General features: G+C 46.5%; 1 protein-coding gene across 8 annotated transcripts in view; it reads left to right on the top strand.

The window, feature by feature from the left end:
* Nucleotides 1-19,360, top strand: part of Pard3 (par-3 family cell polarity regulator) — a 416,186-nt gene that overhangs the window by 263,440 nt on the left and 133,386 nt on the right. For all 8 annotated transcript variants that reach the window (XM_055617584.1, XM_055617582.1, XM_055617583.1 and 5 more), the window contains one exon: nucleotides 15,319-15,429. In XM_055617584.1, the coding sequence (XP_055473559.1) occupies nucleotides 15,319-15,429 (111 nt within the window). The remainder of the gene's footprint in view (nucleotides 1-15,318; nucleotides 15,430-19,360) is intronic.

The following is a 19,360-nucleotide window of genomic DNA, read 5'->3' as shown; positions in this document are numbered from 1 at the left end:
CACAGGAGATAGACACATCCACATAAAATCTGGCCCTCCTTCAAAAAGTCACTATGCAGCAAAAGAAATGCTAAGCGAATGTCCTTGTTGTACTGTTGAGCATCTTTGGGATATATGCCCAGGAATGGCATATAGCTGGATCTTGAGATAGTGCTATTTCTAATTTTCTGAGAAAGAGCCATATTGATTTCCAAAGTGGTTGTGCAAATTTACATTCCCACCAGGAATGGGGGAGGGTTCCCCTTTCTCCATGTCCTCTTCGGCATGTGTTGTCACTTGACTTTTCATCTTGGTCATTCTGATGGGTGTAAGGTAAAATCTCAGGGTCATTTTGATTTCCATTTCCCACATGACTAAGAATGTTGAACATCTAAGTGTTTCTCTGTCATTTGATATCCCCCTGTTGAGAATTCTCTGTTTAGGTCTGTACCCCATTTTTTTAATTGGATTACTTAATTTGTTGGTGTTTAACAACTTGAGTTCTTTATATATTCTTGGTATTAGCCCTCTGTCAGATACAGGTTTGGTGAAAATCCTTTCCCAGCCTTTAGGCTATTATGTTCATAACAGCTTTATTCCTAATAGCCAGAATTTGGAAATAACCTAGATGTTCATCAACTGAAGAACAGATACAGAAAATTCACACAAGGGAATACTACTCAGCAATTAAAAACAAGGAAATCATGAAATTTGCAGGCAAATGGATGGAACTAGAAAAGATCATCCTGAGTGACGTAGCTCAGAAGCAGAAAGACACACATGGTATATGCTCACTTGTAAGTGGATATTAGCCATATAACATAGGATAAGCATACTAAAATCTATAGTCCTAAAGAAGCTAAACAACAAGGAGGACCCTAGGGAAGATGCTTAATCCTCATTCAGAAGGGAAAACAGGATAGACAGGAAGTTAGAGAAGACAGGGAACAGGACAGGAGCCTATCACAGAAGGCCTCTGAAAGATTCTACCCGGCTGGGTATGGAAGCAGATACTGAGACTCATAGCCAAACTTTGGGGAGAGTGCAGTGATCTTAGGGAAGAAGGATGAGATTGAAAGACCTGGAGGGGACAGGAGCTCCACAAGGAGAACAACAAAGCCAAATAATCTTGGCCCATGGGGTCCTGTAGAGACTGATGCTCCAAACAAGGACCATGGAGAGGACCTAGACTGACCTCCCCACCCCCCATCCCCCGCTCAGGTGTAGCTTGTGGCAGCTCAGTCTCCATGTGGGTGCCCTAGTAAGGGGAACAGGGGCTGTCTCTGATATGGACTCTGTGGCAGGCTCTTTGATCACTTCCCACTGGTGGGGCAGCCTTGCCAGGCCACAAAGGAAGAGGATGCAGCCAGCCCTGATGAGACTGATAGGCTAGGGTCAGATGGAAGGAGAGGAGGTCTTCCTCTGTCAGTGGACTAGGGGAGGGGCATAGAGGGGAGAAGAGGGAGGGAGGGTGGGACTGGAAGGAGATGAGGGGAGGGGTCTACAGCTGGGATACAAAGTGAATAAATTGTAACAAAAAAAAAAGAAAGGAAAAGAAAAAAAAGAAAGATGCTAAGCATTTCACCCTCATCTGGCGATAATGATTTCTCCAGAGGAGCAAGTGAATGTGGTTCTTTTCCCAAGCCTATGCCTAGCATCCATGATCACTTTAATAACTGTGAGATGCAACCACAGGTTTCACACCTTCAGCATTTAGAACATGGCTACCCCTAATTGGCGGCACGTGATGCCCTCACGATGAGTGGGCTCCACCAGCTCTGTGAAAGGCTGGTGTGGACTCTGTCATGGGAACTCAGAGCTGAGGGATCTAGCCTAGATGAAGTAAGTCTATCTAGATTCAGAAAATGACTTCAGAACTGAATAGAGTGTATTGCTTCATGGGGTGCTAGTGTTTCTACCATCCTCCTTAGTCACAGACACGCTCAACTTTGTTGCCCGCTGTGTGTGTAACACACAAGGACGACATGTCCACATTCCCCCTTGATGGTCATGGTGCCTGTGCAGCAGTAGTTCAGAGCAGAGTGTGGCGAAATGTCACCTCGGCATTTAGCTTTGCACACCAGTCTCTGGTCAGGCTTTCTGCAGCCATGCTGTTGCTGTTATCCTTAATTTGTTTACTCTGTTTGTTTTTGAGGCAGGATCTCATAAGCAGTCATCCCAGGAATAGCTGCAGTAGCCAGATTATAGGATTCAGGATGTGAGGGGGCTCTTTTTTATTTTTTTATTTTTATTTTTATTAATTATACTTTATTCACTTTGTATCCCCCATAAGTCCCTCCCTCCTCCCCTCCTGATCTCACCGTCCCACCCCCTTTTTCACGCATGCCCCTCTCCAAGTCCACTGATAGGGAAGGTCCTCCTCTCCTTCCTTCAGATCTTAGTCTATCAGTTCTCATCAAAAGTGGCTGCATTGTCCTCTACTGTGGCCTGGTAAGGCTGCTCCTCCCTCAGGGGGAGGTGATCAAAGAGCAGGCCAATCAGTTTATGCCAGAGGCAGTCCCTCTTCCCAGTACTATGTGACCCACTTGGACACCGAACTGCCATGGTTACATCTGTGCAGGGGTTCTAGGTTATCTCCATGCATGGTACTTGGTTGGAGTATGAGTCTCTGGGAAGTTCCCTGTGTTCAAATTTCTGGTTCTGTTGCTCTCCTTGTGGAGACCCTGTCCTCTCCAGATCTTACTATTTCCCACTTCTTACATAAGATTCCATGCACTCTGCCCAACAGTTGGCCATAAGTCTCAGCATCTGCTTTGATAGTCTGAAGGGCAGAGCCTTTTTAGAGGCCCTCTCTGGCAGGTTTCTAGCTTGTTGCCTGTTTTCTTCTTCTTCTGATGTCCTTCCTCTTCGCCTTTTGGAAAAATGCTCAATCCCCATCCCGAGAGGGGGCTCGTTTTTAAGGAATGTACAATTCACAGGAGCAGCAAGTTAATGGCACATTTTGCTGCCTGTGGTTTGCATCCTACCTGATCAGGGAGAGGTCTCACGTGCTTACTGGGTTTTGTTTTATCCAGTGTCATCCATATATGCCCTTCCCAGAGATCTTGTGAAAGTCAAAACAGTACCTGCCTCTAACTTTTCCCGTATTTACCCGCTGAGAAAGGTACTCAGTCAAAAAAACAGTGGGCGTCATCAAAGTCCCAGCTTTATTCCTTTATTCTCTCCCTCCTTCCCTCCCTCCTTTCTCCCCCTCCATTCCCTCCATTCCCTATCCCTTTCTACCTATCTCTTCCCTTCCCTTTCGAAGTGGTTGGCCTCGGGCATGCTAGGCAGGCCCTGTATCAGCAGGGCTATATCCAAGAACACTTATGTAAGTTTATTCAGATGAAGCTTTTTTATAATGTACTACTGTCTACTGTTGCTTCACTTATCCCTAGAGTTCCATTCTCTTCCTTTCCATGTAGACCCCCGTAATTTAGAAGAACAAAACTCTTCTAGCCATAATTTTTATTGAAAGGAAACTTTTCTGATTATTTTAGATTTAAAAATTTTTAGATTTCTATTCATGAGTGTGGATGGGGGGAGTTTGCGTGCCAGGAGAGAAGAGGGTATCTGGAATTACAAGTGGCTGTGATCTGGTGAGAACTGTACTCTGGTCTTCCAAAAGAGCAGTGAGTCCTCAGCCAGCACCTCTCCATTCCCACGTTCTGAAAGTGCACATTCTGTAAGAAGTAATGCTTGTGCAAGCAGCATTTCTGTTTCATTTCCAAGTAGCACAAGTAACCGTGGATAGATAACTGGAGAAAGCAGAGTTGGATCCTAGAAGGATGGGGTGTGTGACCTCAACAACTAGAGAAACCCAACTCTATCCGCAAGAAGGAGGAGAGAATGAAAAGCTTTTCTAAGTCTCACACTAAAAGCCTTTGTCAGGCTGTAGCAGCGTTGGCTACTTACGGAGAAATTCCTTGCCAAGAGCTATAGGGGAGACCCGGCAAGGTAGTGTGCCCCGGGGGTGGGGGGTGAAGAGAGGGGCTTTTCCCCTCGGAGCAGAGCAGCTCCTGTGAGACACAAGCCTGTCTTCAGGACAGTCTGTGGCTCGCATAGATTCAAATAACTGGGTTTGAACTAGCCTGCCTAACCCCTTTTAATTCAGCCATCCCTAATACATATTACCATGATTGTGTTAAGATGCTGTTGTTTTATGTGTGGAAGTGGGGTGGGGGAGGGGAGGGTACATTTGTTGTGGAACCCTGCAGCTGACATCAGGTGTTTTCTTCAGTTCTTTTATTATTTGGGATAGAATACCTTTTGTGTCTGAGTGCTCAGATTTAGCTAAAATGACCCGACTGTCCCCAAGTTCTGGGTTTGCAGGTATGCACGGCAGGTATGTGCACAGGCCTCGGGGATCCAAACTTCATGCCTCCGTAGCGAGAACACAGCTGCTGAGCCATCTTCCATTCCTACAGTCCATGCTTCTGCTGACCGCTGTCTGCCTCATGTTCGTATTCTCTGGAAAATCACTGCTAAAATTCTTTTCATGGAGGAGACATAAACATCCTCCCTTCTCCCAAGGTCAGAACAATAAACCAAGGTCCGATAACACTGAAGTTCACCCTGGAGCCCCAGTGAGTTCATTGGGGTTATTCCCATGAGTACCAGTGACCCCTGCTCCCCAAAAGGACCCTCTGGAAGCCGTGGCGGCTTTTCTGTAACTGGATAGACAGCCTGTCCCCTGGCTCTTCCCTGAGACCCTGAGGACCTGTGAAATTGGGGCAGAATTGTGTGCGGCAGATCAGGCGAGGTGCTGGGTGCCCAGGAGTCCTGAGGCCCTTTCCAGCCTCTTTCCATGTGAGTAGACAGGATCATCTTTGGTGAGGGGACATCACTGGGCTTCTCAGGATGGTGGCAGTTCGGCTTGGTGACAGTCCTGTGCCACAGAAGTGTGGCTCTGTCTGCATGGAACTTATTCCTCACCCAACCAGATGCACACTCTGCTGGAAGGAAGGAGATGCTGAGTACCGGGCTGCCAGTTCACAGAACTCTGTTGGACCCTGCTGTGGGCACTTCCTCTCTAGTCCTGTTTTTAAGGACTAGCGGCCTCAAGGACTCAAAATCTAAGCTGTTGTGATGCTGGGCTGCCATATACCACTACTCACTCCCTGATGGCACAAAGACCAATTTTGTGCCATTTTGGTTTACCTAGACCACAAATGGCAGAGCACCTTATGTGCTGACTCGGGAGATGCTGGTGGTTTTCCAGGAAGGAAGTGGCTCCTGCAAGGGGAAGCAGCTGTTTCTCAGGAGAAACGGTGTGTATTGAGTAAGAGTTATCGTTTCGATTAGCAGTGCGCCTCAACCTTTACATTGCTTTTTATATTTGCTTTGCCTCCCCCTCTTTGAGAGAGGGAACTGTGTAGTCTAGCCTTAGCCCTGCCATGTAGCCAGGGATAACCTTGAACTTCGCTCTCTACTTTCAAGTGCTGAGACTGCAGATGTGGGCCAGCACACCCAGTTTAAACAAGGCTGGTATGGAAGCCAGGGGTTCCTGCATGGTGGGCAATCACTCTGCCCACGGAGCCAACCGACTGAAGAGTGTGTGTCACCGGAGTAACCCCTGATTCTCCCATGTGACACACAAGCTCTTAATCACAGGGTTGCAGTATTTTCTGTGCTGGCTAGAGTCTCCCTGAAGCGGCACATTGTTCTTGTTCCAGCAAGCTAAGTCATGCTCAGTGATGCCCTGCTCCTGCAGAGGAGATTTTATCTTCCAGGGACAGCAGCTGTCAGTACTTGTACAAACTGTCTGAAACCATGTGTCAAGAAACAAACAAAACTAGACCCCTTGTGCTTTAATAAAGTGGGCTGTCTTCCAGAGCTGTGTAAGACAAACAAGGTCAAGGCTGTGACACCATTTATAAACTATAAGAAGATTCAAAGGACACCGGTCAATTTTTGACCTTTACCCCCCAAAGGACCGTTGATGCTAACTGCCCAGCATCCTAGGGCACTGCAAGGGTGGCCTACAAGCACATGCATAGTTTGGGATGCTCTGTGTCCCTGCTGGGTCCCCTGGCTTCTCTCTGAGCAGTGTCGGCCTTCAAAGCCTGAGCCCTTTCCAGTCTGATCTGACTATGCGAATCGACCTCGAGATAAACTGTGATCGTCCACGCTTCCTAATTTACTGTGCAGGGGACATTCTGCAGGAAGTGTGAATCAACAGAAATTGTTTCCTGTCATCAACAGAAAAAAGTGCTGACTGATGCCAAGCTTTGAAGATAATGGGATCTTTAGGGAAATTTCTATTTTCTGAGTTCAAAAGATGAACCCAGAAGTCCAAGACTTAGGTTTTTGGGTTTTTTTCTTTTTTGAAACTTTATAACAACCCCTATTATTTTTCTATGTGGCATTTGTTGGCATTGGTAAGCATGCAGGGTGGCGGAGGACATTCCAGCAGCTGTGACTGACCCCTGTGAACCAGTGGGTAAGGCGTAGATTCTACCTCAAAGTGTGAGTTTAGTTGAGGTTGTGAATATGTCTACCTCAGCAGCGAGCATTTCCATATTGCGAGCTTTTGGTACTGTCAGTCTTTTCAACTGTGGTACCAAGTTCAGTTATTGGCATATTCTGTTCCGTTAGAACGAGGTTCACTGTCTTCAATGTGTGTGTGCAAGAGAGTGCACCTGTACATGCTATGAGCACTAGTTCTTGAGGAGGAAGTCAGGTTAGATCCGGCTCCATCCTCTAACCCTGTGACCAACGTGTATGATGTCTTCAACACTAGAGTCTTGCCTTCAAGGTCTGAAGACAGTCAAGGGCACTGTAGCAGGGGTGTGGAGGGAACTTTAACTGGGAGGAGGGATGTGAGGGGAGATGATTAACCTAAAAATCCGTAAGGAAACTGCACTTTCAAAGTTTGCTTAAAAATACATTTAAGATGTGCGTATGTGTATACACATAGCTGAAATGGAGTTATCCCACATGGGGAAATGCTATCCCCCAAAAGCCGAAGCCTAACAAAACCCCCAGGACCAGACGGAAAAACCTCTCTTTGAATTGTTGGTCAGGGGAGTGGGAAAGAGACCCCCAAAACAATGTGCCATTTCTCTTGGGGGTGGGTGGGTCTGCCTGGGGCAGTAGAGCCACACTCTTCTGAGCCTGTGGGGTAACCATGGAAACCGGATGCCGGGTGTGATTATTTGCCTCTGACCTGGCAAAGTGTTGGGTTTGACAAAAGAAGCTTAATAGAAACACTCAAATTGACCCTTCTCATCACTCGGCTGCTTCGAACTCAATCAGGCACTCATTATTATCGGCGTGATGTGAGCAAAGGCAGCCGTGATCGTAGTTTTTCATAATCACTCCTTGAGCCAAATGTAATTTGCAATTTGTGGTATTGTATTATGAAACAATAATGCATTGAAATGAACAGAGCAAGAATTAGGACATGGCAGTGCAGAAGAACCAAAGGAGGAGCCAGGAGAGAAGGCACCTCAGAACCACTCCAAATGGACTTAGCTGGTGGTGTTGCAAAATCAAAATCCTGCTTTGTTTTCCTATGTTTAAGTATATGGGGAAGTGTGTGTATGTGTGCACATTATCATGAAGTTGCTGTACTTTGAGGAGAAAGCAAGGATAATTTGCACATCATTTGCATTTAGATGCAGGGGTTACGGGGTCCTGGTGGCTTGATTACTGGAATGGGTGTGACATATTAAAAGACTACGGTGTAACAAGCCTTATAAACACCAGGGGTGGAGCAGCAGTTACGAGCTGACCTCTTTTTGTGTGAGTCCTGGAGACCGAGTCTCGTGTCCTGTGAGCTGAGGACCGGGCTCCAGTCCTGTGATCAACATGAAGCTCATCAGAGCCGAGATACAGCTCACCTCGGATGCCTGAGTTCTCGATACAAAGGTCTCCTGTCTGGAAGGTTCCTTTTGTGCCTTATCCCAGCTTACACCTCTATGTCTGCACCCCAGCTTTTATGGTGTGTGTGTGTGTTTTCTCAAGACCTGTTATTCTTGGGTCAAAATTGATGCTATGCTGACTTTTCTCCCGTCCACCGTGTTATCTTCAGATTTTCTGTTGTAGCTTTACCGTTTCCTCGCCCCATGTCTGTCTGAGCATTTGAAGCATCAGGCTCCTGGGCATATCAGTGCATCCTTGATCAGCTGACAGAGGCGCTGGGCGGCAGAATGGTGTGCACTCACACAGCGTTTCCATCAAGGACATGTTGTGCGTCTGAGGCTGCTATAGGTTGGTTACAGAGAAGCTGTTTTTCCTTTTAAAGAAAGTCACTTTTCCCCGCATGCCAAGCAGCACACATTCAGTTTATTAAACCAATCAGACTAGTGCTGATGAGAACTGTACACAATCAAAAGTAATGGCTCGAGAGAGTGCGAATTTACTTGTAGGGAGCACCCCCACCACACTCCATCCCTGGGAGCCACACCCACCTTACAAAAGCACTGTCAACCTGTCTGTGCCCTTGCTCTCAGCCTCCCTGCTCATCACTGTTGATTATGGGTGCCTTTTTACCTCCAAATAGGAGTGCTCTGCTTTCCATAATCAGTCCCCTCTTCCTTGATTTCCCCATCATTTCCACAATCCACTGCTGAGCAAATCAGCCACTTTCATAGGAGTGATTTCTCAAAATGTCACAAAACTGCACAATCACGATAAGAAGGACAGGTCATAAGTGACCCTGTCCACTCCTCCGGTAAAGCAGTGTGAGTTACTGGAAGCATAGATGGAAGCTGAGCATCCTCAGTCCTTGAACTTGTTCCCTCTCGGTCCTGGCTGGTCTCTGACAAGCCCTTGGCACTATTTGCATATGCCAGACTGAACTTTTAGCATTCAGCCACTGAAAATAGAAGTGGCGGCGATGCCTCTGAGTGGCTGTGCTCGGTTCCTGTGACTCTCTTCAGTGTCTTCATAGAGCAGTTATTTTAGGGGCCCTGGGCCACAGGTCACAAAGCTGCCAACACTACAGAGTTCTACAGGGCTATCACACACGACGCGCATGCAATGCTAATGAGTGGAGGTGTTTTATGTATGTTAGTGTTTGCCTATGTGCGTAAAGGTACATGTGTGTGGACATCAGACATCCACCTTGATCATTTTCTGTTTTCTGAGACGAGGTCTCTCCCCAGGATTGGGGCTTGCCAGTTTGGAATGGCTGGCTAGAACCCCGCAGCTGTTCCTGACTGTGTCCAGACTACAGTTGCTGACCAGGGAGTGAGTGTGCCGAGCTTGCATGGGAAGTGACCTACCTGGGGACGTGTCTTCCTAACCTTTTCTTCTATATTTGGACAGGGAAGAAATCGGTTGTCCGCTCTGTACATAGCAGCATGGAGGCTGCCTGGTTCTTCAAGCCCTGGGTGTTTGGGTTGGGTTGAGAGGGCAGTGGGCGTTACTGCTCTCTTGCCGTGAGCAGATTCCCCTGGGCTCCATGCTCCAGGCGCTCCTGTGGGAACAACTGTGCTCCCACAAGTTGATGGGGGAACCATCAGATAAAGTACAAAAGAAGAACGCAGTAAATTCCGGTTAGATGTAATTGCACACTCAAAGAGCATCATCGGGAGCCAGTTGTGTGTCTTACGTGGGAAGTGCACGGAGTGAGCTTCGAACAGATGTGGAATTTTATTTTCTCTTGGGAGTGACCAAGGTCAGACCCACCGAGGTGTATCCTAAACCAGCCTGAGCTGATCTATTCCCAGCCTGCAGTGGGACTTCAGACAGCTCCCAGGGGCTCCTGAGCCTCAGTTTCTTTTTCAAGTGATGACTGCGCTGGGAGGCGAATCTTTGTATTTCCAGAAACCACATCTGTCTGCAGTGGATAAGAATGCAAAAACACATTCTGCGAAGATGCATGGCTGGAGTTTTTTCTTATAAAATCTAGAGTGGTTAGGATTTTAAAGAAAAATAAGTTTACGATCGTGTTCAAGACTACCAGAGCTGTAATTAATAAAAGTTTAAAAAAAAAAAAAAAGACTACCAGGGCATATCAGTTCCTTTTCTTGAGACCATGACAAAGCCCGTGGCAAAGGCAGTTGAAGGAAGGAAAGGAAGGAAGGAAGGAAGGAAAAAAAGGAAGGAGGGAAAGGAAGGGAGGGAGGAAGGAAGGGAGGAAGGAAGGGAGGGGGAAGGAAGGGAGGAAGGAGGAAGGAAGGAAAGAAGGAAGGAAGGAGGAAGGAAGGAAGGATTTATTGTAGTGCATGCTCCATGGTGACAGTACTGGGAGGCAGCTGCCACATTCAAAGCCCAAGTAGTCAAAGGATGCCGATGCTTCTAGAACGTAGAAAGGAGCTTTAACAGCACGGGAATCGACTGGCAGTGGCTTTCTAGAGCAGAGAGGGCTCAGCAGCTCCAGAGCGAGGAGAGAGGAAGGTGGTATTTAGCTTTGACGGGATAAGCCTGTGCTCAGCGTCACACAGAGCAAGCATGGCACTGGATTTTGATGTTTGCCGACTTCTCCTGGCCTGCTGGGCGGCTGATCTACCTGAAGGGTCTTCGGGGCAGAAGACAGCGTCATCACTGACAGCAGTGGCCAAGGACAGCATGCATGGCTGGCAGATGCCAAAAACAAATGAAGGTTCCAGAAAGAAGTGAATTCTCAGAGGAAGTGATGAGTCATGCTAGCTCAAGGGTCTGGAAATGGTGAGCCAGATTCAGGACCCCCGCCTCACAGTGGTGCTAGGTTGGAGGTTCTGGTGCCAAACTAGTAGATGACCAGTTAAGGCCTCTTCCACAGCCGCACAGTGTCATGTATTCTAACCCACACATTTCATGAGGTAAATAGTGCCATATACATCATGGGGAAAAACTCCTCAGTCACAGGGCCCTCGTAATTAGCAGGGTTGGTTTTTTTTTGTTTTTTTTTTTTTTATGGCAGCAGGTTTTTAATAATTTTTTTTTTTTTTTTATTGTATCGTGTTTTAAAACTCTGTTTTGGGGAAAGTCACAACCAACGGCCATTTTTTTCGTTATGTAGAGAAGAACACTCCCTTCTCATCGATGTGTTTCTTTTGAAGACGCCTCGTCTTAGTAGCTTTAGAACCATCACTGTTTAAATGGCAAGTGACTTCAGCAGTGCTTACACGGCTTTCCTGAACACCGGAGGGCCATTATTTAACATCAGGGAGAACTTAATAGGCATTAATTGTTAGTGATGGTTCTTGCCACATAGAAACAGCCTTTAGTGCACCCACTTGGGGTTGTCTTGCTTGCTTTGAGCTTTCCTGTGCCTGACCAGATACCTGCTTTAGCCTACCTCTCTGCCATAGCCACTCTCAGGTGGCCTGGCTTGCACTGTGGAGCTGAGATCAGTGAGACCCTGCAACGTGGACATTCTCAGGCATTCATACCTGGATTATGAACAGGAATGTACACACAACTGAGTTTTTCTAAGATGTTATTTCACTGGCAGAGTATCCGTATAGCATGCACAAGGCCTGGCTTAAAAACATAAACGATAAATCTCAGTTTTCCCCAAGAGGATTACCCAGTGCACAGGCGTACATTATCCTCTCAGAATAACCTGAATCGCCATGGCAACAGCGTGTCATCTGAGGGACATTTACAAACGAAAAACTAAATGGCTGTAATCACCTCCATAGCTACCTAAGGACACACAATGTTAATGTTTATGTGAACTGTGTGTGTGTGTGTGTGTGTGTGTGTGTGTGTGTGTGTGATGGTCAAAGGCCAGCCTCAGGCAGGGGAGTCACCAACTACTTGTTTTTTAGGGTGGCCTGTCCTTGAGGCCTGAGGTCCAGCAATAAGGCTAGGCTTCCCCTCCAGCACTGGGATCACAGCATAGCCTCCATTATCTCGCCATTGTATGTGGGTATTAGGACTTGAACTCAGTTCTTCATTTCTGATAGACAAGTACTTACTGACTAAGGCATCTCCTCCACAGCCCCTGGGCGTAGACTTTTCTGGAAGTTCCTTTCATCTGTCCAGCTGCTGCCTAGTTGCACAGTTTTCAGGTTGTCTAGCCTCGGGCTGTCTGCTGGGTCTTGGCTGTGATTCTCTCACTCCTCAGCTACCAGACAGTCTCCCTCCCTGCCTGTGTGTCACTGGGTGGACAGTTGTCTGTCTTCCAGGGGATGGACCAGACTTAGGAGGCGACAATGATTCTCTACGCTGCCTGGAGCCTCCCCGTCTGCAGACCCTAGCATTTCTGTGTACTGCCTTCTCCACCCCTCTCTGCACCCCAGCACAGTTTCCCTCCAGGACTCGGCTTCTTACAGTGTAACTGTTATTGCCAGCTGCCAGCCAGTGTCACTCTTGGATTTGTGGCCTATGTGCTTCCTCAAAGACAATCATTGTACCTCGCCTCAGGGCGCTTGTGCTAGCTCTTACATCATGTTTTATTTTATACTGAGACAAGAGTTTCTGAAGGATGAGCTTGAACCGCAGATCCTCCTGCCAGTACCTCCTGAGTGCTGAGGTTGTGCCACCATGCCGAGTTTGTGGGGTTCTAGGGACGTGCCAGGGCACAGCGGGGAAGTGCGTGACCAGCTTGAGTCCCAGCTTCAGCCTGTGCTGGCTCCTCAGTGCGCCTGGCTCCCGCACGTCTGGATGATCTGTGTTCAGTGCCCTCCCCTCCAGAAAGCCATCTTTAATCCTCTAACAGAGACTCTCTGGCTCTCCCTGTCACTCTTCTTTACACACTGTGTGCTCCTTGTCCGTCTCATCCTGCTGTTCCAGCTAAACACAGGCTGGAATGGAGGCTCCATGACAGGGCATGCGTGTGCAGGTGCACCAGTCCCGGACAAGGAGATACTCAATAATGATGAAGGGCTGATGTTTCCTGAGGTGCACGTTGCTATATTTGCTGCTTTATTCTTTCATTCATTAACCTTATAATGCTTAACTCCCAGGCTTTACATATATGTGTGTGCTTTTATATAGACATAAATATCTGTGTTTTATACATTTGTGTGTGTATATAAGTTTTATTTTGTGTATTTTTATTTTTTATATATTTAGTATTTTATAAATTAGTTTTAAAGGCCCAGTACGTGTCTTCTCCCCTATGAAAAGTGGGCAGATTCTGGACTTACTGTTGTTCATTGATCCTTTTTTCTCCTGCCCTTCATTTTCCAGGTATGGTTACTATCTAGTTTCTAAATAAGATCAAATGTCAAGATCAGATATGCTTTATAGGAATAACTGGTAGCCAATTTTGAGTATTTTCTCACATTAGAATATATAGTTTTAAATGAGCGTTGATGGCAATATGTAAACTTTTTCTGTCACACTATTGTGGTGATGGCCTCCTGGTTCATAAACCTCTTGGCAAACACAGTGTATCTTAATTACTGCCTATGCTCTGCACTGGATAATTCATGTGTGGCCAGGGGCTTACATGAGATTTATCCTAATAAGAAATGACCCATGCCACTAAGAACCACTGAATTGAAGCCTTTTTCTCTTACCTGTCAACTGTACGAGTACGCCTTCGCTCTTCTCTCTGATGTGGGATTGTCACTGTAAACCTCACTCCTGGTTCTTCGCCTAGCCGGCAGCATTGAGTGGAAGCCACAGGCCTGCCTTCTCACCACCAGCTGAAAAGCTCCAATCTGGGTAAAACCAGGTCCTTGGTTTTGGTCAGAAAGGAATTTCAGGACAAGCCAGTATGAAACCCTGTTGGAGTTTATTTAAAAAGCGGAAGGGTGATTAGGGGAAGAATATGGCACACTCAAGAGCGTGGGTATAGACTCCTCAAGAGTCACAGTTCACTAAGGGTACTTTAAGAAGGATCTTAAGCATGGCGGGTCAAGAGAACTAAGAGTTTCTCGGGAAGGAGTAAGATACCCAAATGCGGGTAGGACGGCCTGCAGGGGCAGAGCCCTTCAAGTACCGCAGTGGTCACTGTGAACAGGGCTGTTGGAGACTCTAAGGGACCCTCTGTTCTTGTAGCTGAGATTGTCAGTGGCTCCCGAGGTGCCTGGGCAGCAGCTGCAATCTGACAGGATTGTACAAGGGCTGCAGACTAAGCCTTCACCGTAAAAGGGGGTTTTGGGTGAGATTCCTGGAGAATCACAGGTTTGTAGCTGGAAAGGGAGAAAGTTGTTTGTGTTCAGTTCTTGATTCTCCAGTGCCTAGAGGCTTCACCCACACTGGGATGAGGAGCTTTCCTGCCCCCAATTTTACCTCTTTCTGTCCTGAGTCACCTCCTCAGACGAAAGGACTCAGCCCCCCCCCCCATTTTCATTAATGATCATTTCTTTGTGCGACTGTGTGCCTGCGATTTCTTCACTGAGACAGCTGGTGACTTGACAGTCCTCAGGCGCGAATCTGACGGGAGACCATGGAAGACAAGCGTCGCAGGGCACGTGGGCTTTTATGGGGGAAAATAACAGCAGGAGAAAGAGTCCACATGAAGCTGGAAGCGTCTGTGGCGTTTTGGATGCCAGCATACACCAGCATGGCATTTTCTTAAAGAGCCCTGGGCTTGGCATCCATCTGCAGCCGTGCATAGGCCAAGTCACAGGTGCCTTCCTTGCATTTGGTTTTAGATCAGGTGCGGATTTCTAAGTCAAAGGCATCCTCCTGCAGTTGCTCGCCGGCCTGAGGAGAGTGTTTTCGGTGAAGATGCCCCAAAAGCTTTGAGTTTAATCAGCTCCAATCTAGCAGCAGAAATTATTCTCTTTGCTTTAAACCTTGCAAACGTTTGTCAGGTTTTAAACTATGATGAATGTTCCCAATAAGCCTACCCCGTGAAAATAAAGAAGAATCATTGCTTACAGAAAGGTCATTAACTAGATGATTTTGGATTGTCAGTCTTTAGTCCTATGAGGAGCTCCCTCTGTGAAGATTTTCTTTTCCTTCTGGTATCTGAAGTGTTCAGCCTGTCATTCTGCACATTTATTATTTGCTTGTTTCATGGGATCAACTGCAAATCTTTCTTTTGCTGTTTTTGAGGTAGCATCTCTTACAGTTCAGGCTGACCTTAGACTCGCTCTGTAGATAAGGGTGACTTTGAACTCTTCTGGTCCTCTTGTCCCTTTCGGGGGGGGTGATAGAGCTGGAACCCAGGGTTTTGTGAACGCTGTGCAAAAATCCCACCAACTGGGGTGCTCCTCAGCCCCTCAGAAAAATCAACTGGCTCGCCTGGCTCATTTCATGTTGTTTTACCAAACAACATAAAAATATGGGTACTGAGGGGTGGGGAGTGGTCCTCCTGAAAAGGTTTTGCCTGAAGTATTCTAATTGAAGTTTAATAGTATTCTTTAATTGGAGATGATGCACTCAGAAGACGTCTGGGCTGCGTCATGAGGAAGCTCATCTCTAACTTAGGCATTTGTGTGTCCGAGGAAGGATGTCTTGCTGTGTATGCATTGACAAGGTAGAATTTTTCATTACCAATAGGTTTGGCAAACATCGGAAAGACGACAAGATGGAGAAAACGGGTCGAATAAAGATCCAGGATTCCTTCACCTCAGAAGAGGACAGGGTGCGGATGAAGGAGGAGCAGGAGAGGTAGGCCTCAGGGTCCCAGCCCCTGCTCCCTGGCAGAAGCCCTCCCTCACTCTTGGCTGCCTATCTACTGCTTTTCTCTCAAGTGGAAATAGTTTGCACGTAACTGTAATGCCTGTGTGATGATTTTGAATGAATGTAACACAAAGGAAGACTTTTAAAAAGAAAAAGCAGAAACCTTTATTTTCATTTGGACCTAAGTGAATTTTAATGGTTTTAATTAAGACTTTTTGCATAGTGGCTGGGTGTCCATTAACACCGAACTTATTTACTGAGTGTGTGTGAAGTATGTGCATCTATATGTGTCCATGGGGCTGTGGGATCCGGTGTCTTCCTCTTGGGTTTTTGAGAAAAGGCTTCTTCACTGTACCTAGAGCTGACCAGCAAGGCCCACGAAGCCTCCCGTCTCCCCCTCCCCAGTCCCGAGATTGTAGGCGCTCCCTTCCGTCCTCTACCTCACATTTCCTGAACAGCCAGATGCACTGTGCTCATAAAGAATTTGCCTTTCAAAATCTGGGGTTCGAGTGCGTTTCCTTTTGTCTGTTAGCTTATCTAGCACCCTTGAGCACAGGTATGTGTTTACGTTTCTGAAGTCGGGGTGTCTTGTACTAAGGAATAAGTAGGAAAACTAAAATAGTGTCCCTCTGCAGGCTGAGGATGCTTCTGGGTTGGTTGTGCAGTGGGGGATGGACCTGGAATCTCTCACACGTCAAGCAAGCTCCCTCCCTCCGAGCTGCGCCCCAGCTCAACAGCTTCCTTTATACAAATTAGCTTGCGGATGTTCTTCATTCATCTTTCTCTGGGGAATTTTGATTTTCATTTGTCTTTGTTTTCAATGGAGCAGTTACTCCGTTCGCTGGCTTTCTAGGTTGTGGATAAAAACACGGGGTTTGAACACATGACACAAGTATGAGTTTCCCTCAACATTTGTCTTTATTTATTATCTGTCTATTGATCTTTGTTCTAGGAAAGGTGCCCAGGGATCCCGCATGCTAGAAATTCTACCCTTGGGCTAACCTCCGCTCCCGATTTTCCTGTAGTGTTAGTCGTGCAGATAGGAGGTTCTCGCCTGTGCTGCACTGTGGCCAGCGGCCTCCCGATCCTCGCAGGCGACGGCATCCTTCACCTGCCGCCTCTTCCCTAATAGGCCCATCACTTTCACACTCCAAAAGTTTCTTTTTTCTAAACAAAGAACATAGCAGGTTAGGGTCTGCACGTTACTGAGAGCAGACTTGGCTCCTTAGAGAGTGATAAAGACACACTCTGCTTCCGTGTGCTGAAATTGGCCAAGGTTGCAAAGACTTTCACACTCTAGATACTCGCTGTGCAGCTGGGTTGCCTCTGCCCTTCCCTAAAGAATTTTACTGACGTTTCTAAGATACTTTCGTAACACGTAGTCAAATGTGTCCAACTAAATAATGAATTTCACCTCATAGCTTCATTTATGCTAGTAATTTGCCCAAAGCACAGTTCATGTCTCAGTTCAGCTTTTACTCTGTCTGCAGTGCTCTGGGAACTCAGTTGCTCATCGTAAACTTACCTTGCACATGGGCTTAGAACAAAAACCTTTTGCATTGAAGCAAAAAGTGACTGGCCTATAAAAAACCAATTGCACTTGGAATTTGAGCAAATCATGGCTCTTCGTGGCTTAATACTTTTAAAAAGTGTGTTTTATACGAATCTTAGATTGTATCACAGCATGGGTAACAAGCTGGCGCTGATGGCAGCACATAGATTATTTGATGCTTATGATGGTGCTAGGGCGTCCTCAGTGCTTCTCGGACGCTATCATGCTTTGAGGCTTGTGGTGGGTGCCGAGTCCCACTGCGTGTTCGGTGCTCGTCATGGGTGCCAGGTCCTCTCTTGTCTGTTTTCCCTTCATGCTGAGTTTGACGTGAACAGGCTGCTTTGAGAAGGGATGCTGTAACTTCCTTGGGAAAATGGGATTGTAGTAGATAAAATAACCAGAAAAGGCCTCCTCCCCAGAGCCTCACCCACTCTCTGTGGGCTAGCGCAACATTCCTTCTGTAACATTATTTTACACTGGAGCTATTTGAGTTCCAGAGTTTTTGGTTGATTGTACATAAAGTATAAAATCTGAAATTTCTTCATTAATGAGCCATGACATGTCTCCCAAACCAAAATATCTTCTTGCCTGCACACTTTCGTGAAGCCCATTACATAAGAAGCAAATATTGGAAAATGGGAAGAAAACCATCTATGATGTTTACACGTCATCCCTAAAACACTGGTCTGTTCTGGTGGTGGACATGAGCTCAGTTCTCCCGAGCCTGGACCGTCATTTAACCCCACGTCCTCGTGTCCTGTTGCCCACACAACAGCCAAGCCAGCGCTTAAGTTTAATCTTTCCCTGAGTGTAGGCTTGCTCTCGTGAATTTCAGCAGAATTGTTTCCAGAGAGAGAAAATATAAGAACTGTGTCTCTAGAGCGAGACTTCTGGAGCAGCATGCTGGAGCAGATGATTCTCACGGAAGAGCCATTTGATCCTAAGGTCATCCATTCTGTCTTCAAGAAAGCCGGCAGCTACACAGCATAAAGCGACCAAACTGTTTCCAATTGTTTCGTGTTGGGCTGATCTTATATAATACACTTCTGTAAACATTAACCAGGTGTTTACGTGGGTGTGGCGCGATGGATAAAACTCTGTGCCTTCCGCATGCTGAGCAAGCCATCTCCCCCCGAACTGCAATCCCACCACAAAAATAAAATTATTAAAGGTTGCTGGACACGGTGGCTCACACACATAATTCTAGCGGGAGGCTAAGGAAATGAATAGCTCACGGCCCCCTTTCCTGTCCTCCCAGAAAAGGGGTTGGCTATGTGCTCAGGTGACAGAGCCCACCTGGTACACAGAGCCGGGCTTCCAACCCCAGAGCTCTGTCATGAGTTGGAGGTGAGAAAATCCGAAGTTCTAGAGATTGAGAGTATAGCTCAGTGGTTGAGTATGTGCTTAGCATGAATAAAATCTTACTTTGAATTCCCAGCACCAAAAGAATTAACCGATTATATAATTACTAGAAGGCCTGTTTAGGCTTCTTAAAGTCTTTTTTTCTTTTTCATTGTACCATGCAGGCAGGCTTGGTAGTTCAGGCATTTAACCCATCAATCCAGAAGACCAAGGCAAATGGGTCACAAGTTCCAAGCTTGCTGAGAGTTCAAGGACAGCCTGGACAACGTAATAAAATACTCTCTGGAGAGAAAAAGAAAAACCTCAACCTTAACCAGCGATTTAGTCCTGTCATAGAGCACTCACTGAGCATGCATTAGGTCCTGGGTGCAAACCCTGCCCTCCCATGGCTGAGTCTCTGTGTCAAATCCCTCTGTTTTGGAAGTAGGGCCATTTTCTAGGTAGCTGAGGGATTCAGCACTGTAGACTTTATCTGGTGATTCCGTGTACCTGCTCTGGATAAATAAAGATGCTGTTCAGTCACAAACATGTTCTCTACATGTTTCTCTCCTGCAATCAGGACTAAAAGCCAGGTATTGTAAAAACACAAATACTAATGAGCAGAGACGTTACCAGAGCAGAAATCGCGTGTGCTTTGTTCCTGCCACACAGCGTCCATTTTAATTAGAGACGGGTGCTGGGCACTGTGACAGAGTCTGGAGTTGAAGTCATTAATTGATGTCAAGCCGAAAGGAGAGACAGTTAGCAAGAATCCAGTGGCAGCAGAAACAGAATTAAACTTATTACTTTATTTAGCATGTTGCATTATTTCATGTATTTTTACTATGCAGGTTCAATGCAATTTTATTATAATGGAAAAGAATTTTTTTTTTCCTGCAAAAAATGAAAAAGGTGCAAATATGTGTTTGAAGAGAGCAAATCAAAATAAGTTCTTTCTTTTCTTTTTCCCTTCCTTCCCTCCTTCCTTCCTTCCTTCCTTCCTTCCTTCCTTCCTTCCTTCCTTCC

This window comes from Psammomys obesus, unplaced genomic scaffold (assembly GCF_907164565.1).
Source record: "Psammomys obesus unplaced genomic scaffold, mPsaObe1.curated_primary_1811, whole genome shotgun sequence".
NCBI classification, from domain to species: domain Eukaryota; kingdom Metazoa; phylum Chordata; class Mammalia; order Rodentia; family Muridae; genus Psammomys; species Psammomys obesus.
The sequence above is the reverse complement of the archived record's forward strand: the minus strand, read 5'-3'. Positions and strand labels throughout refer to the sequence as shown.